General features: G+C 40.8%; 1 protein-coding gene across 5 annotated transcripts in view; it reads left to right on the top strand.

Moving 5' to 3' along the window:
* Positions 1-12,105, top strand: part of kcnc2 (potassium voltage-gated channel, Shaw-related subfamily, member 2) — a 74,810-nt gene extending 62,705 nt beyond the window's left edge. The window contains exons 3-5 of one of the 5 annotated variants that reach the window (XR_002041873.2): positions 2,356-2,526; positions 8,123-8,912; positions 9,259-9,323. Coding sequence is in view for 4 of the 5 variants with exons in the window: in XM_010736941.3 (XP_010735243.1) it covers positions 2,356-2,526; positions 8,123-8,259 (308 nt within the window). In the remaining variant the exon portion in view is untranslated. Of the gene's footprint in view, positions 1-2,355; positions 2,527-2,890; positions 2,953-8,122; positions 9,355-10,257 lie in introns of those variants that run through there. The other 4 variants (XM_019257877.2, XM_019257878.2, XM_010736943.3 and 1 more) reach the window with 4 other exon arrangements.
* The last annotated feature ends 607 nt before the right edge of the window (positions 12,106-12,712 follow it).

Genomic DNA, 12,712 nt, shown 5'->3' with positions numbered 1-12,712 from the left:
TAATGTTATATACGTATGTAGTAACAGCGACAGGAACCCATATGGGAACTCATCTCAGGGAGAAAGCAGTGGCCATTTGACAGATTACCCCCTGGAGACTAGAAATGGTTTTCCCCAGGAGACTCACGAGTACCACAACAGCTCCCTCACAGAAGTCTGAGTTGTTTTCAAAGCCTTGCAGTATTCATCTCTGTTGCCACAGTGATGTAGAAGGCAATGCAAAAGGTACTGAGGGTAGGGGATGGTTGTGTGAAATATCTCATGCTGATAAGAATTCAGAGTCCTTGTGTCCAAGTCTTTGTTCCAGTAGTCAATGTTCAGTTGTTCTTCAGACCGTAGGTGGCTGTTTTTCTCTCTAGGCCCATGTCAGTAATTTACTCTTACACATCTGATATTGATGGAAATTAATGTTGACCTCCGTATACTGACTCTCTTTGAATTTCAGAGCAGAGATTCCTAAGGGTAGGTAAACGCTGTGGGCCTTCAGTTTATTTGTTTATAAGGTCTCAGAATTTTATATTTAATAAGTGTAGAATAATTCATGGCTCAACTGTCCACAGACAGAATCAATCTGGTTTAGTCGCCTATGTGATTTCCTTAGAGATCATTTAAAATATACAGTCTGCAAGGTTATATTCCTTTTTGATGTCCTTTAAATTGTCTCATACTTTATGTTTCACATCTACTGTACGTTCAGTCAGATGTGGGAGGGCATGCCAGCATCTAGTATGTTGATTTACTCTCTAGGATTAAATTATCTATGAATATGAAGAAAGGTTTTTGTCTATTGACTGTTGATAGAAAGTCATGGTGACATTTTATTTAAAGCCTGTTTTTTTTCTACATGGTCTTAAATCAAGGACTCTTTGGTTAATCTGCCATTGTAAGCTTGACAGACATAGCAACAGTAAATAAAAAAAATATTTTACCTTTTGTTTTTATCAACCAATTCTATGACAAAAGCCCAAATAAATGAATCCTATTAACCAGTATTGTCTGTGTGGTCAAAGCCTGCTATTATTCCTCTGTGCCATAGACCTCCGCTGTCATCCAAAAACTATTAAAAACACATAAGAGCCCAGCTGATATTCATGACATATTCCATCATTACAATGGACATGGCCAGTTGTTAACCTGCCTCTTCATTTCATTCTCTGGAGAGTGACTTCACATCAGGCAGAAATGACTGAGAATGCTCTGGAACGAACATCCACTTACAAGCTGAGAAGAATATATTGCACAGCAGTGTCTTTTATGGCTTCTTACAATTTAGGACAGAGAGAATAGACAGCAGAATAAATAATGTAAACCTCATCCTAATACTTTCAAGTATGGCATATGCAGGCTTCCCATAGGTGAAGACAGATTTTATTAGTAATTCACTGGAGCTTCACACACCTTCTGACTGTTGACCTGCACTGTGGTGCATGTGACATTTGGCGCAGGCTTTTTTGTGTGGGAGGTTGTTTGATGTTTGTTGTGGCTGTGATTCCCCTGTCACCCAAACCTCCACACCCCCACCCCGATCCCCACCCTCTGTGAAAACTTCCCCATACCCTCACCAAACCTGTGTTTCTGCTTATGCTGTATACCACTGAGAATATACCAATTGGGAAATACATTTGCATCCAGTGTTCCCCAGAGAGTACGTACATATGTGACATTTTAACAGTGACGGATTTAACACTGTCAGATTGTCTGGAAATAGTGAAATATTACATTTTGTGGTAATAAATAATTTAAGGTGTTTTTTTTTTTAAGAAATGCAAATTAGTAAAATACATTTATTTTACTAATTTGCATTTAGTTTCTTTAAAGACGAATGTATTCACTAACACTGTGAACAGCAAACAATACACTGCAATATAGTCAGTCTTATTCATGTAGCCCAGAATCATAAACAGCAGTAAAGGCCATCTGTCTGCCTTGAACTTGATAATAAATCATATTTTATTCTTGAATACATGTGGAAATATTACACTAAGGAAGAAAGAAAAGTTTCTGCAGAGAAATGTTACTGACACTAAAGTTGCACAAGGCTAAAAGCCAGACCAGAGGGAGTACTTTTAGTTGCCCAGCAACTTGTATCTTCGAATGGAGAACATGAATAAAACAATTTATAACCATCATATTATCTAATTATTTACTCTCTCTATGGAGGAACACTATGCTGAGTTAATTGCTTAAGATTTTTTTTAAATTACCGAATCTTCTTTTGTAAACCGTGTCATCATAACTTATGTTATTTCAGAATATTATTAACTGTATGAACTGAAGAAACTGGATGTTAAATGTGTTACTGGAACCAGTAATAATATGTCCGATCTCTAACCTGTCTCATCTCATCTCTCAAAGTGCTGTCAGCAGACTGCAGCGGGGGCAGTGACCTGACCATGTCTCCAGAGGAGAGGGTCCCCATGCGAAGGTCCAGCACCCGGGAGCAGGACCGCAGGAGTGGGGGGACGTGCTTCCTGCTCGCTGCTAGTGACTACACCTGCCCGACAGACGGAGGGCTACGAAAAACAGGTAACTGCACGTGGAACTATGATTGTTTAGCAATATAAAATATTCATGTATGGGTGAATTCACTATGTTAGTCATTTCATTCAGTCGAGTCTTTTAAAAATCATGCAGTATGTTCATGCTTGCTATTGTGCATCAGTATTGATCATCACTTATAAGTCGGGGTTAGGTTTCATCTCAAAGAGATTTCCTGTTACTTGTTGTATTTTTCCGTATGTGTGAAATATTCTTTGAATGAACAACAGTTCATATCTCAGACATGTTTTACAATCAAAAATACAGATGTCAGAGTATGACATGTTTTCAGAAAAGATCTTAGACACACAGACTTCAGTGAAAATCCTCATCAGCTGATCCGTATCCTTAGTGACTGGGACACCAACATCTCTGGAGGGGGGAAGGCTCTTTGTTCAGGCCTAGTCAGCTCAGGTAACGTAACCTGTGGATCTGCTGTTTAAGTTCTCAGCAGTGACGTGCAGCTCTACTTTTTTGGCAATTCTGAGGGGCAACAGTGTCCATGCAGCTGACTCAGAACTGTTGCTTTCTTCACAATTTATTCATGTTTTCTTGTTGCCTGGAAACACTTGAATAAATTTCTGACCCTGTGTCTTACTTTTTTGGCTGTTGCCAGGTTCATTGCCCATCTACAGCTCCCCAATAAATTGGCCAGTGTATCATCTGCCCCTACGGTGATGATACGCCAGCAAATATTTCAGATATCTCACAATCAGAGGAATTAAAATGGTGAAAGTAATAGATTTTAATCTCATCAGCTCATAAACATTTTGACTTCTTCATTTATAACATTGCAACAGGCACCTGAGCTTATCATCAGTCAGTACAGTTTCATGAAGACAAAAAACAACAACACAAGATCGTGCATATGTGGAACACTTTGTTTTCCTCTGTACAAAAGTTACTGTCATTGACCCTTCTCTAAGCCCCGCCCCCCTTTGTAACTGTTGCTACGCCTGTCAATCTTTCCATTCTCGCGTGGCACGTGCAGTTCACAATGATAATAGTGGCAGAAGTTTTCAAACAATGGGTCTTTGACTTCTAACAAAAGCAGTCTGCCACAAATGAATCTGTCATCTGAAGTATAATTAGTACTGGCAGATGCAGCTAGCTAACAACATTAAAACTGGTATTTGACTCCTTATAACGCCATCTATTGCAGACAGAGGGTAGCCCTAGTGGTAGAGTTTACTGAACCATCCTTTATTGTTAGTATTTTCAACAATATGTATTTACTTTATTGGTAAATCCCACTCAGGTAGTCTTCATTAAATCCAATATGAAGCCTGACAGAGCCGCTGACATTACCCCATATACTGATTTAATAGCATCTGGGTAGTTATACCAGCACCCAAGCAGTGAGCGTATCAGTCCCAAAATAATATTTTTTTAATGCTATCTGTAACCAAACGTAATAATGTTGTTAGCTAATAAAGAGTGCTAACTCCTGGTTTTGAAAGTAACCCTGGACTGGGGAACTTCTGTAGATAACTAGTTATCCAGGCACGCTGACATTAGAGCTGACAAACACACTGGTTAATCTATTCTTCAAACAAACACTCTTTTGTTCTGGTATTTTTGACTTTGGAAAGGCGTTGACAACATAACTCTTTAGTATCACTCTTACTGTGGCCCCATGCACACAACTTACACCAGCATGTAGAGAAATGCAAAGCTTGACAGGCGTGCAGTGCCTACTTACGGTTGCTAAACTATAATTTACCAATTGCTGCTCAGGAAGGTTTAGCAAACAAGCTGCTTATATAATGTTGTTACTGTGATTTGCCCGTCAGTCATCACCTTCAGTCTTGTAGCGGTGCATCAGTGGAAAGGTCAGACTCAGAAAGGGCCTGACCCTCCAGACACTTTGACCCAAGTTGAAGGTCATGAAGTTCACATCTGCTGAATTATCAGAAACCCTTGAAGCTGTTTTATGTCTTTTCAAAGGCAGAAGGTCATAAAGGTCATAAACTAAAATGTATGACGTGAGCAGAAAATCATAAAAAACAATATTTCTGTCGAATACTTTCGGATCACTTTTTAACCACTCTAAAATAATATTTAGAGACCTGAAGCATGTTTGTTAGATCCATTCCTCCATTTTATCTCAAGCAACTCGAGGCATAACTTGATATTGTGTTAATCTGCACTGTAATGTAGAAGTGCTAAGCCTCGGCTAATTGCCTTCTATCACAAGTTAACTGCCTCTCTAAATGTCCTGCTCTTAGTCTTATTGCTCTATAGCACTGCTGTACTCACTATATAGCAAATCAGTGCTATCACACCATGAGAGTGCCACTTTGTAAACTAAAGATTGACATAATATATCATTCAGGTTTACTTGTTATTCTGAAATATACTGTAGGACCAAAAAAAAAAAAGAATTAGTTGATGATTTTCAGGCTAGGTGTTTAGATAAGCTATCAACCACCGTACATGTGGTCCAGATCCTTTACAGGGACTGCATAATGGTCGTCTCTCTCACAGCAGGGCAACCCGCCAGTCTTGTTTTTCGATGTAGGCGGCTAAGCGACTGTGTCTTCCTCTCTGATGCTCCAGTCGGCGGTTGCAGTGGCCGCCAATGCATAAAACATTGGGTCCTTTTTAGTCTCTGCTACCTGTTGGCGTACACCCAGACTGCCTTTTGTTCTGCCTGCTCGGCTGGTTCTGAAACAGCCCTGGTTTAATTTATACCCTCGTCCTCGCTGAAACAAATGGTGCCATATGCAGTATGCTAATGAGGCCACGTTTCCATTAGCTGTTCCTCATCAGTGTTTACGCCAGCTGATTGGCATGCTTCATTAATGATCTGGCTGCTTTGGCTTGCTTGTTTATTTTGCACCAAGTGACCGAATGCAAATTTGCCAGCGCGCATCAAATGCTGCCATCTTTACAAGTTTGAGCTGTTGTAAAGTGTGAATCTGTACAGATAAATGACGCTTTACTAATTAAGGTCTTTTTAATCATCCTCATCATCATCAGTATGTGCAGGCCTGAATTTATACACATTTAAACAGTAGTTTAAGTAGCTTAATGTGTATGTATGACTGTTACTGTATAATTGAACCATGTGTCTCATACACTTATTACCATCATAAGCCATAAATAAGATTTGGTCTCTTTAAATATTTTCTTGTGAGAGAAAATACTAATGATGAATGAGTTCTGATGTATGATTCTATTCTTCTATTAGTGTTTAAGAACAACAATATCTCTTATTTGACTAATAGTTTGCCACACTTAACTCTGGCAGAATGGAATTTTAATCACACAGGCATTTCTCTGAGGCGGAGGAGGGTAAAGCAATCTGATTGGTTGAGTGAGTGGGTGGAGCCAGAGAAACATTTTTCAATAAATGGCAACATAGAAATGAGTCAAAACAGAACTAGCATTATTTCATTATTTGATTATTGCATTCATTATGGTGGAATATTAGTTAGTTAGCTGGCTTACCTAGCTAGCTATAGGTTAGCATGGCTACCTTAAAGTCTAGCTAAGCTAATGGTAAAAAGATATTTTGGTATAACTAATGTCAAAACACGTCAAATCATAATTACAAGCTGGCAAAGTCGGAAAAGACGTACACGTCAGCCTCGAGTTGTGTCAGAGATACTGATATCTTCAAGTGTCAACAAGCCAGAGACAAAATGGCTGCCACATCGCTAATGGTTTCCTCGAAATAAAATCCAATATTAACACAATCAAATCAGCTGAATGAGCTTTGTATCTAGTTCCACTTGTTTTTCAGTCTTATGTGACACAGCAAGAACAGCTATTTAGCCTAATACCCCTTTGTTTGTGTGACTACAATGTTAGCAATGTGGGTACTTTATAAATCTGAAGGTGGAATAATAGGAGGATTTGCATGCTGTTTTCATGGACTTCTAATGTCAACAAAATGTTTTGAACGTTAACGTAACATTCAGAAATTTGCCTGCCCATATTCTATCAACAGTCATTCAGACATCCCAAGTTCTAAAAAGTCATTTCCGGGAGATGGGGGGGGGGGGCGTGATGAACTTGGCATACCTCGACATGTCGTTTGCAATCATTAAGTCCGCCGTGGGAAATGCTGAAATCACTGTTGCACACAGTGCACCTTGCCATGGTGTCATCATTCCTCACTTTAACAAGACAAGGATATACTTTCGTATACTCTGCTGTAAAATGAGTTGTGTTTTTTTTTTTCTTACTGGAGGATTCGCCCTCTGCCATTTCGCGAGCTGCATTGATTGAAGGAGTGAACACAGAATTTCTAAACCTGTGGTGATAAATAATAAGTCGGAGAGAGTACATCGAAGTCCCTCCCACAACGAAAGCTTATTGGTGTATTTTGCTGACCAAACCAATCGGCGCGCTCTCTCTCGCAACCAGTCGCCCTGAACACGAGAACACGCTGAACAGAGTTTTCGCTTGAATGCATGCACGGGTGCTTCATGTAGCTCATTGTATCTCAGTCTCACGCGCTCACCCCCCTCCCCTCCTCTCGCCTATGCCTGCGCAATGTAACTGAAAGTAATCCGAGCATGATGCGCGAGGTACTATCTTTTCTTTATGCTCGCACTCGCATTTTTTTTAATCTCTCTCGCGTAATCCAAAATCTGGGATGTTTTACCTAGCTCGCGGGCATCAGGGAGCCACTGTTAATATCAGGGAGACTCCCGGAACTTCCGGGAGACTTGGGATGTCTGAGTCATTTAGCTAGGTTAGCAATACAGCCACCAACCAGTTCATTTCATGGAGCAGACCATTGTCACAGTGGACATTTGAATGTCACGGGAGGAAAAATACAAATATAACCAATCCCATTAATGATGTCTGCATCCCGTCCAGGTGTGCTATTGAGCACATTATAAGTAAATGGCTGACACTAGATAAAAGGAAATACATGTACACTTCTTCCCTTTTGATTAGCTGAACTGACTGAATTAGAAATAATACTGGATTTGACATTTTTGCTGAATGATGTGTGAGTCATAGCTTGACTCACACTTACAACCAGAAGGCTGACGCAGACGATTTTCCTACTTGGCTGCTCATAATTACAGTCTGAATGATGTGATGTCTTGTTTTTAATGAAGTAACCTAAATATTGCTATTTAATAACATTTCTCATGAATTAGCTGTCTTATGACCTACTTATACTAACTATAACTTATTCCTAAGTGTTGATGTGATGGTGTACTGTATGTTTTCTGGTCACATGTGGTTTCTGTGGCTCTTCCCACTGAGGTGTAACTCCACTGAGGTTGTTTCTCCTTCTCGGGCAGCTCCAGTTCAAAACCTTGGCCTATCTAAGACTCCAATCTGCCTTACTGTCGTTGTCAGGAAATGTGCTGTGCATGCACTCACCATACAGATGTTACTGTTGCTCTGTCTCACTCCTGTCTCCTGTCTTGTCTCGGTTCACTCGGCTGGCTCGGACTCGGATCGTTGCCTGCCTGCCTGCCTGCCTGCGTGCCTGCCTGCGTGCCTGCCTGCCTGCCTGTGTGTGTTCATGTCCTGTTCCTGCACAACCACAACCACCACCACCACCACCTCCACCACCACCACCACCACCTCTCTGTCGCCCCCTCATCTGAAGGCTATGAGAAATCCCGGAGCTTAAACAACATAGCGGGCATGGCTGGTAACGCCCTGAGGTTGTCTCCTGTGACCTCGCCCTACGGATCGCCCTGCCCGCTGCGGCGCTCTCGCTCCCCTATTCCCTCCATCCTGTGAGACGTCCTGCCCCCCCCGAAGCCACTTTGGCCACCCCCACATCTTTCCCCTAACAGACCACCTATCTTTGGTGTTATATCTGAACTCTGTTCTAGATATTGTGACTAGTGGATAAGTACTTAACTTTGTAGCTAAGACTAATGTTAGTGGCTTGGGCAACCTGAGCAACTCGTCACTTTCCCCTTTCCTTGAAGGTATATGTGCTTAGCTTACATCCTTAAGTAACTAGTCAGTTCTCCTGTGTCACTTGGAGTTCCCTTTAGTTCGATATCGTCGTACTTTGAGACTTGCAATAACAGAACTCTGACTGGTGGCTTCAGAAGTAGCAGCCATAACATTTAATAAAGGACAAATTAATAATCAGGGATATTAGATGTTGCTATATTTAGATACCTTGAAAAAGACGTGCTTCCAAAAAAAGAAAAAAGAAAAAAAAAGAAAGAGCGATGTCACTTCATTTAAACCTCATACGACTGTGACTTTATCTTTGGTTTGCTACTTTGTTTTTTGGGCCGGGACGGGCGTCGGGACGGAGGATTTGTTTTTCAGGACTCACACAAGCACACGTACAGTCAGTCACTCTTCACCTGCTGCGGGGGTCTGCTCATGTTTTTGCATGGATCATCCTGTAACCATCATCTGCAAGCAATGTGGTGAGGGGAGAAGGGACGAGGAGAGTATTGAAATACACATACATACAGTACATATACTGTCTATATGTGTATATATTTATATATATGGGAAGGAGTTTTTTTTTTTTCTTTATTGTTATTATGTTGGGGTTCAGGGGGCTAAACTCAACTTGTGTCTCATTCTGCCATTGGCTTCACCAACAATCCACATAGGAGACTCAAAATGCCAGCTGGGTGTTCGTTTCTCTCTGCATGTATGCTGCTATCTCCGATTAACTTTGTCCCCACTTCTTTTATGTTTGATTTTTTTTTTTCTTTGACGGAGTGCCACCAAAGTGCTGTTGTGTCTCTGGTTGTTTACTCACAGATAACTGCAAAGAGGTTGTCTTTACTGGTTTCACACAAGCAGAGAGCAGCGTTCTATCTTAATGGCTTTGGGGGAAGGCACCGCCATGGTGGAAAGGTAACCTTCTGAACGAGTGTGAGGGTCACATAGCAGTCTGTAACCCTCTCTCACTGTTTTGGCGGTGAATTGAGATTTGTCTTATTGTGTGCATACTGAAACGGGGGTTATTCAATAATCCTGTGAAGAGATGCCTGTGTGACAAACATGCACCCTTGATGGCAGCGTCAAAGGTGCTGCTCGTAGCATCTGAATCCGTGGATAATTACCACATTGATATGGAGACATAAGTATAATTAGTGTAAACAAATGGCGCCGTCGTCTAGGATAAAAAAAATACATTTTGCATCATTATTGGTGCAACAGGTTTGGAATGATTCACAGCACAAGAGCAGCAACTGATTCATAACTTTATTCCTGCACAGTTCACATCTCATATCAGCCGTCACCAAGGGCTACTCACTGCTCTCAAACCCCCGAAACAGACAGACTAACCTGGATTCTCATATTAACCTGAAGCAGCCTCCGCTTTGTCATTCATACACTGTTTGTTTTTTTCATAAATCTCCTCGGTGCGGGACAGCAAACATAACCATGCAGCGATGTGCCTCACCCATCCCTACACTACGTCTATATCAGTAGCAAATGGTTGCTTAGCAACTGGCTCATGGCTAGATGCATCTTACACATAGCTCGGCAAAAAGTCAAACAATTAAAAAAGAAGAGTCTGTACACCAAATTATTGAATCACCCCCACGTAAACCACTGCAATATACGAAGGAGCTTTTCTAACTCTGATATATGCTGAAGAGCACCATAGATTTCATAGATTTGTACTATGTTCTCATTGTTTGTGCATATATTGAAAATAGCCAGTGTGTGCATGGCAAGTTCTGAAATGATGCTCATCCAAGACAGATTATGCATTTCTGATATTTAGAGATGTGTTTATATTTTATTTAGACAATTCATTTCCTGTTTGAATGACGGTGGGATAAGTCATCAGTATGAGGACCTATTGCAGTGGGAGGACCACCATTTGGAGCCATAAGGCCGCTCCTACGGGACAATATGGAACGAGGAGGCACGCAAAAAACCCATTGACTGACAGCCGCCCAGCCAATGGCTCAGTGAGCGGGAAAGGAACTTAACGATCAACAGGAAATCCTCGGAGGACTTTGATCAGCATTTATCCTCATTTCTCTTTTTGTTTTGAAACCGTGGAGGAAAAAAAAAGAGCAAAAGCAAACTGGACACGTCCTCAAAAGAGACTATCTACTGTATAGATATTGCTCCTGTATATAAGACAACAACACAGCACATCTGGGCCATGCGGCTCCGTCCACACATCTGTCTTTTTGATGGCAAGAGAGGTAACGAGGTGGTTGGTTGCTACGATGCGCCGTGACACTCAACGTCAATCACTTTTCTTGCTGTGGTATCCCTCCTCGCAATAAGTGTATTAAGATGTATCAGTTGAGGCACATTGTGTTCTAAAAATGGAGTGTATTCATATATGAAATTCTACATACAGTATATACAGTATAGAGAGACAAACGTGCTAAGTTGAATAAATGTGACATTATGGTCATCTCTGCTTTTGTTTCCCTTGGTAATTTTCAGTAGGTTAATTGCTCTGCTGTGTGTTAATGTGTGTGTGTGCGTGTGTGTGTGTATCCTTAAACTCCAGGGTAAGATCTGCAGTTTGAAAGGCCAGGTCAGCCGATACCAATGAGTGGACGTGATGCCGTCACTCTTCCAGTTAGTTTTAGCACAAACACGAATGAGACAGAGTTCCCCTGTGATGCAGTCGCCGTTGTAGAAGTCCCTTCCCCGGACCTCCTCCCACACCGTGTATTTAACATGCAACTACCCTGCATTGTGCTGCAGATGTTCGTCGTCTCACAAACCAAATTATTCTTACCAAACTACTCCTCATAACTCCTGGTGGCTAAGAAACAAAAAAACATTATAACTTGATTCTTCCAAACTTTTCCCTGTGTGGGAGTGGAGCAAAAGTGTAGCAGAAGTTTACCAAGTTATATAAAGTGGGACTTCTAGAATGGCTACATCTGCACAGTAGCAATCCCATGTACCCAAAACAGTCAGATCGGATTTGCAATAAGCACCCGAAAACAAAAACGCCGATCCACACTGTGATTTCAGCAGCCCGGTAAAACAAGAAGGCAAAAGGCAAAGCGAGTGTTAACGCAGCTCTATAAGCTGAGTGGCAGGTGGCAAAACATCGTGTTGGTTGCGACCTGCACAGTTGTTGGCTAGCTGTCAAGTGTCACCCTGTACCCACAATCCTCCTCGTGTAGTACACACGCTGCTTTACTCTTTGAATTGACAAAGGGGTACCGTTCTTTGTGTATTTTTAGGATGACGTTGTAACTTGAAGAAAAAAAAAAAGGTGTTTATTTTTTTGAATCCAGAACATGTATTTTTGTGTCTTTTATTGTTGAGTACATTGCTCTTACCTGTAAAAGTCATGGTAGTCTGATGCTGTGCTTCTCCATCGTGTCCTCAATCTGTCAGGCTTTTGATCCGAGTTCATGTTTTGTATGTTTTACTGTGAGGAAAATTCTAGTTTGAAGTCTGTATTTGTGGAGCCTTTTGTTGGCATTCTAAAGTGCATGCTGAAAAAAAAAACCATTATGTCAAGTTGTAAAAAAAATAAAAAATAAATAAGATGACATACTGTATATCATGTTCAAAACAATGTGTATAGAGTAAAGGTAAATGATATGTGAGAGATTCACATAAACTATTTATCTTTTAAATGATTGTTTCTTTCTTTGCTTCGTCTGACATATTTTCTTCCTGACAGCAGAAAACACTTGACAACTCACCAAAACCACCAAACCAAACCTACACAGTGATTATTTATTCGGCATGTCTACCTAAGTTTCATTTAAAAGCTATTAGCAGTTCTTTTTTTTTTTTTACAAATACAAATACTAGATTGTAATAAAAAATCGCTCATGAGCTTTGAACCTCATCTCACAGTCAATCAGAGTTCCATTTGTTGCTCTGTGTCTGTGCTCTCTTGTCGCTCTGTGACAACTGAGCCCATCACGATTTGTTGATGAAGGCCATGACATGTGGTTGAAAGCTTTTGAATGAGCTGCTGCTGCTGCTATTCTAGAGGTCAAGACTGAACTTTCAGGCATAACCTCGAGTTTCATCTCATGGTCTAAAATGATTGTGCATTCGTGGCAGCCACGAATGTCGGTGATAACTGAACTGACGTTCTCAGAAATCCTAAAATGTGACATTTCTAACACTGTGTTTGTGGTTACTGCTTTATTTTATGGAAGTTCTGTGGAAATAAACTTTCGAAATTGGTTCTAATTTTAAGAAAAACTGAGACAAATTCTACAAATCTTTAGTATATAATCACCTGAAAATAAGAATT

The sequence above is a fragment of the Larimichthys crocea genome, chromosome XX (assembly GCF_000972845.2).
Source record: "Larimichthys crocea isolate SSNF chromosome XX, L_crocea_2.0, whole genome shotgun sequence".
Lineage (NCBI taxonomy): Eukaryota > Metazoa > Chordata > Actinopteri > Sciaenidae > Larimichthys > Larimichthys crocea.
The sequence above is the reverse complement of the archived record's forward strand: the minus strand, read 5'-3'. Positions and strand labels throughout refer to the sequence as shown.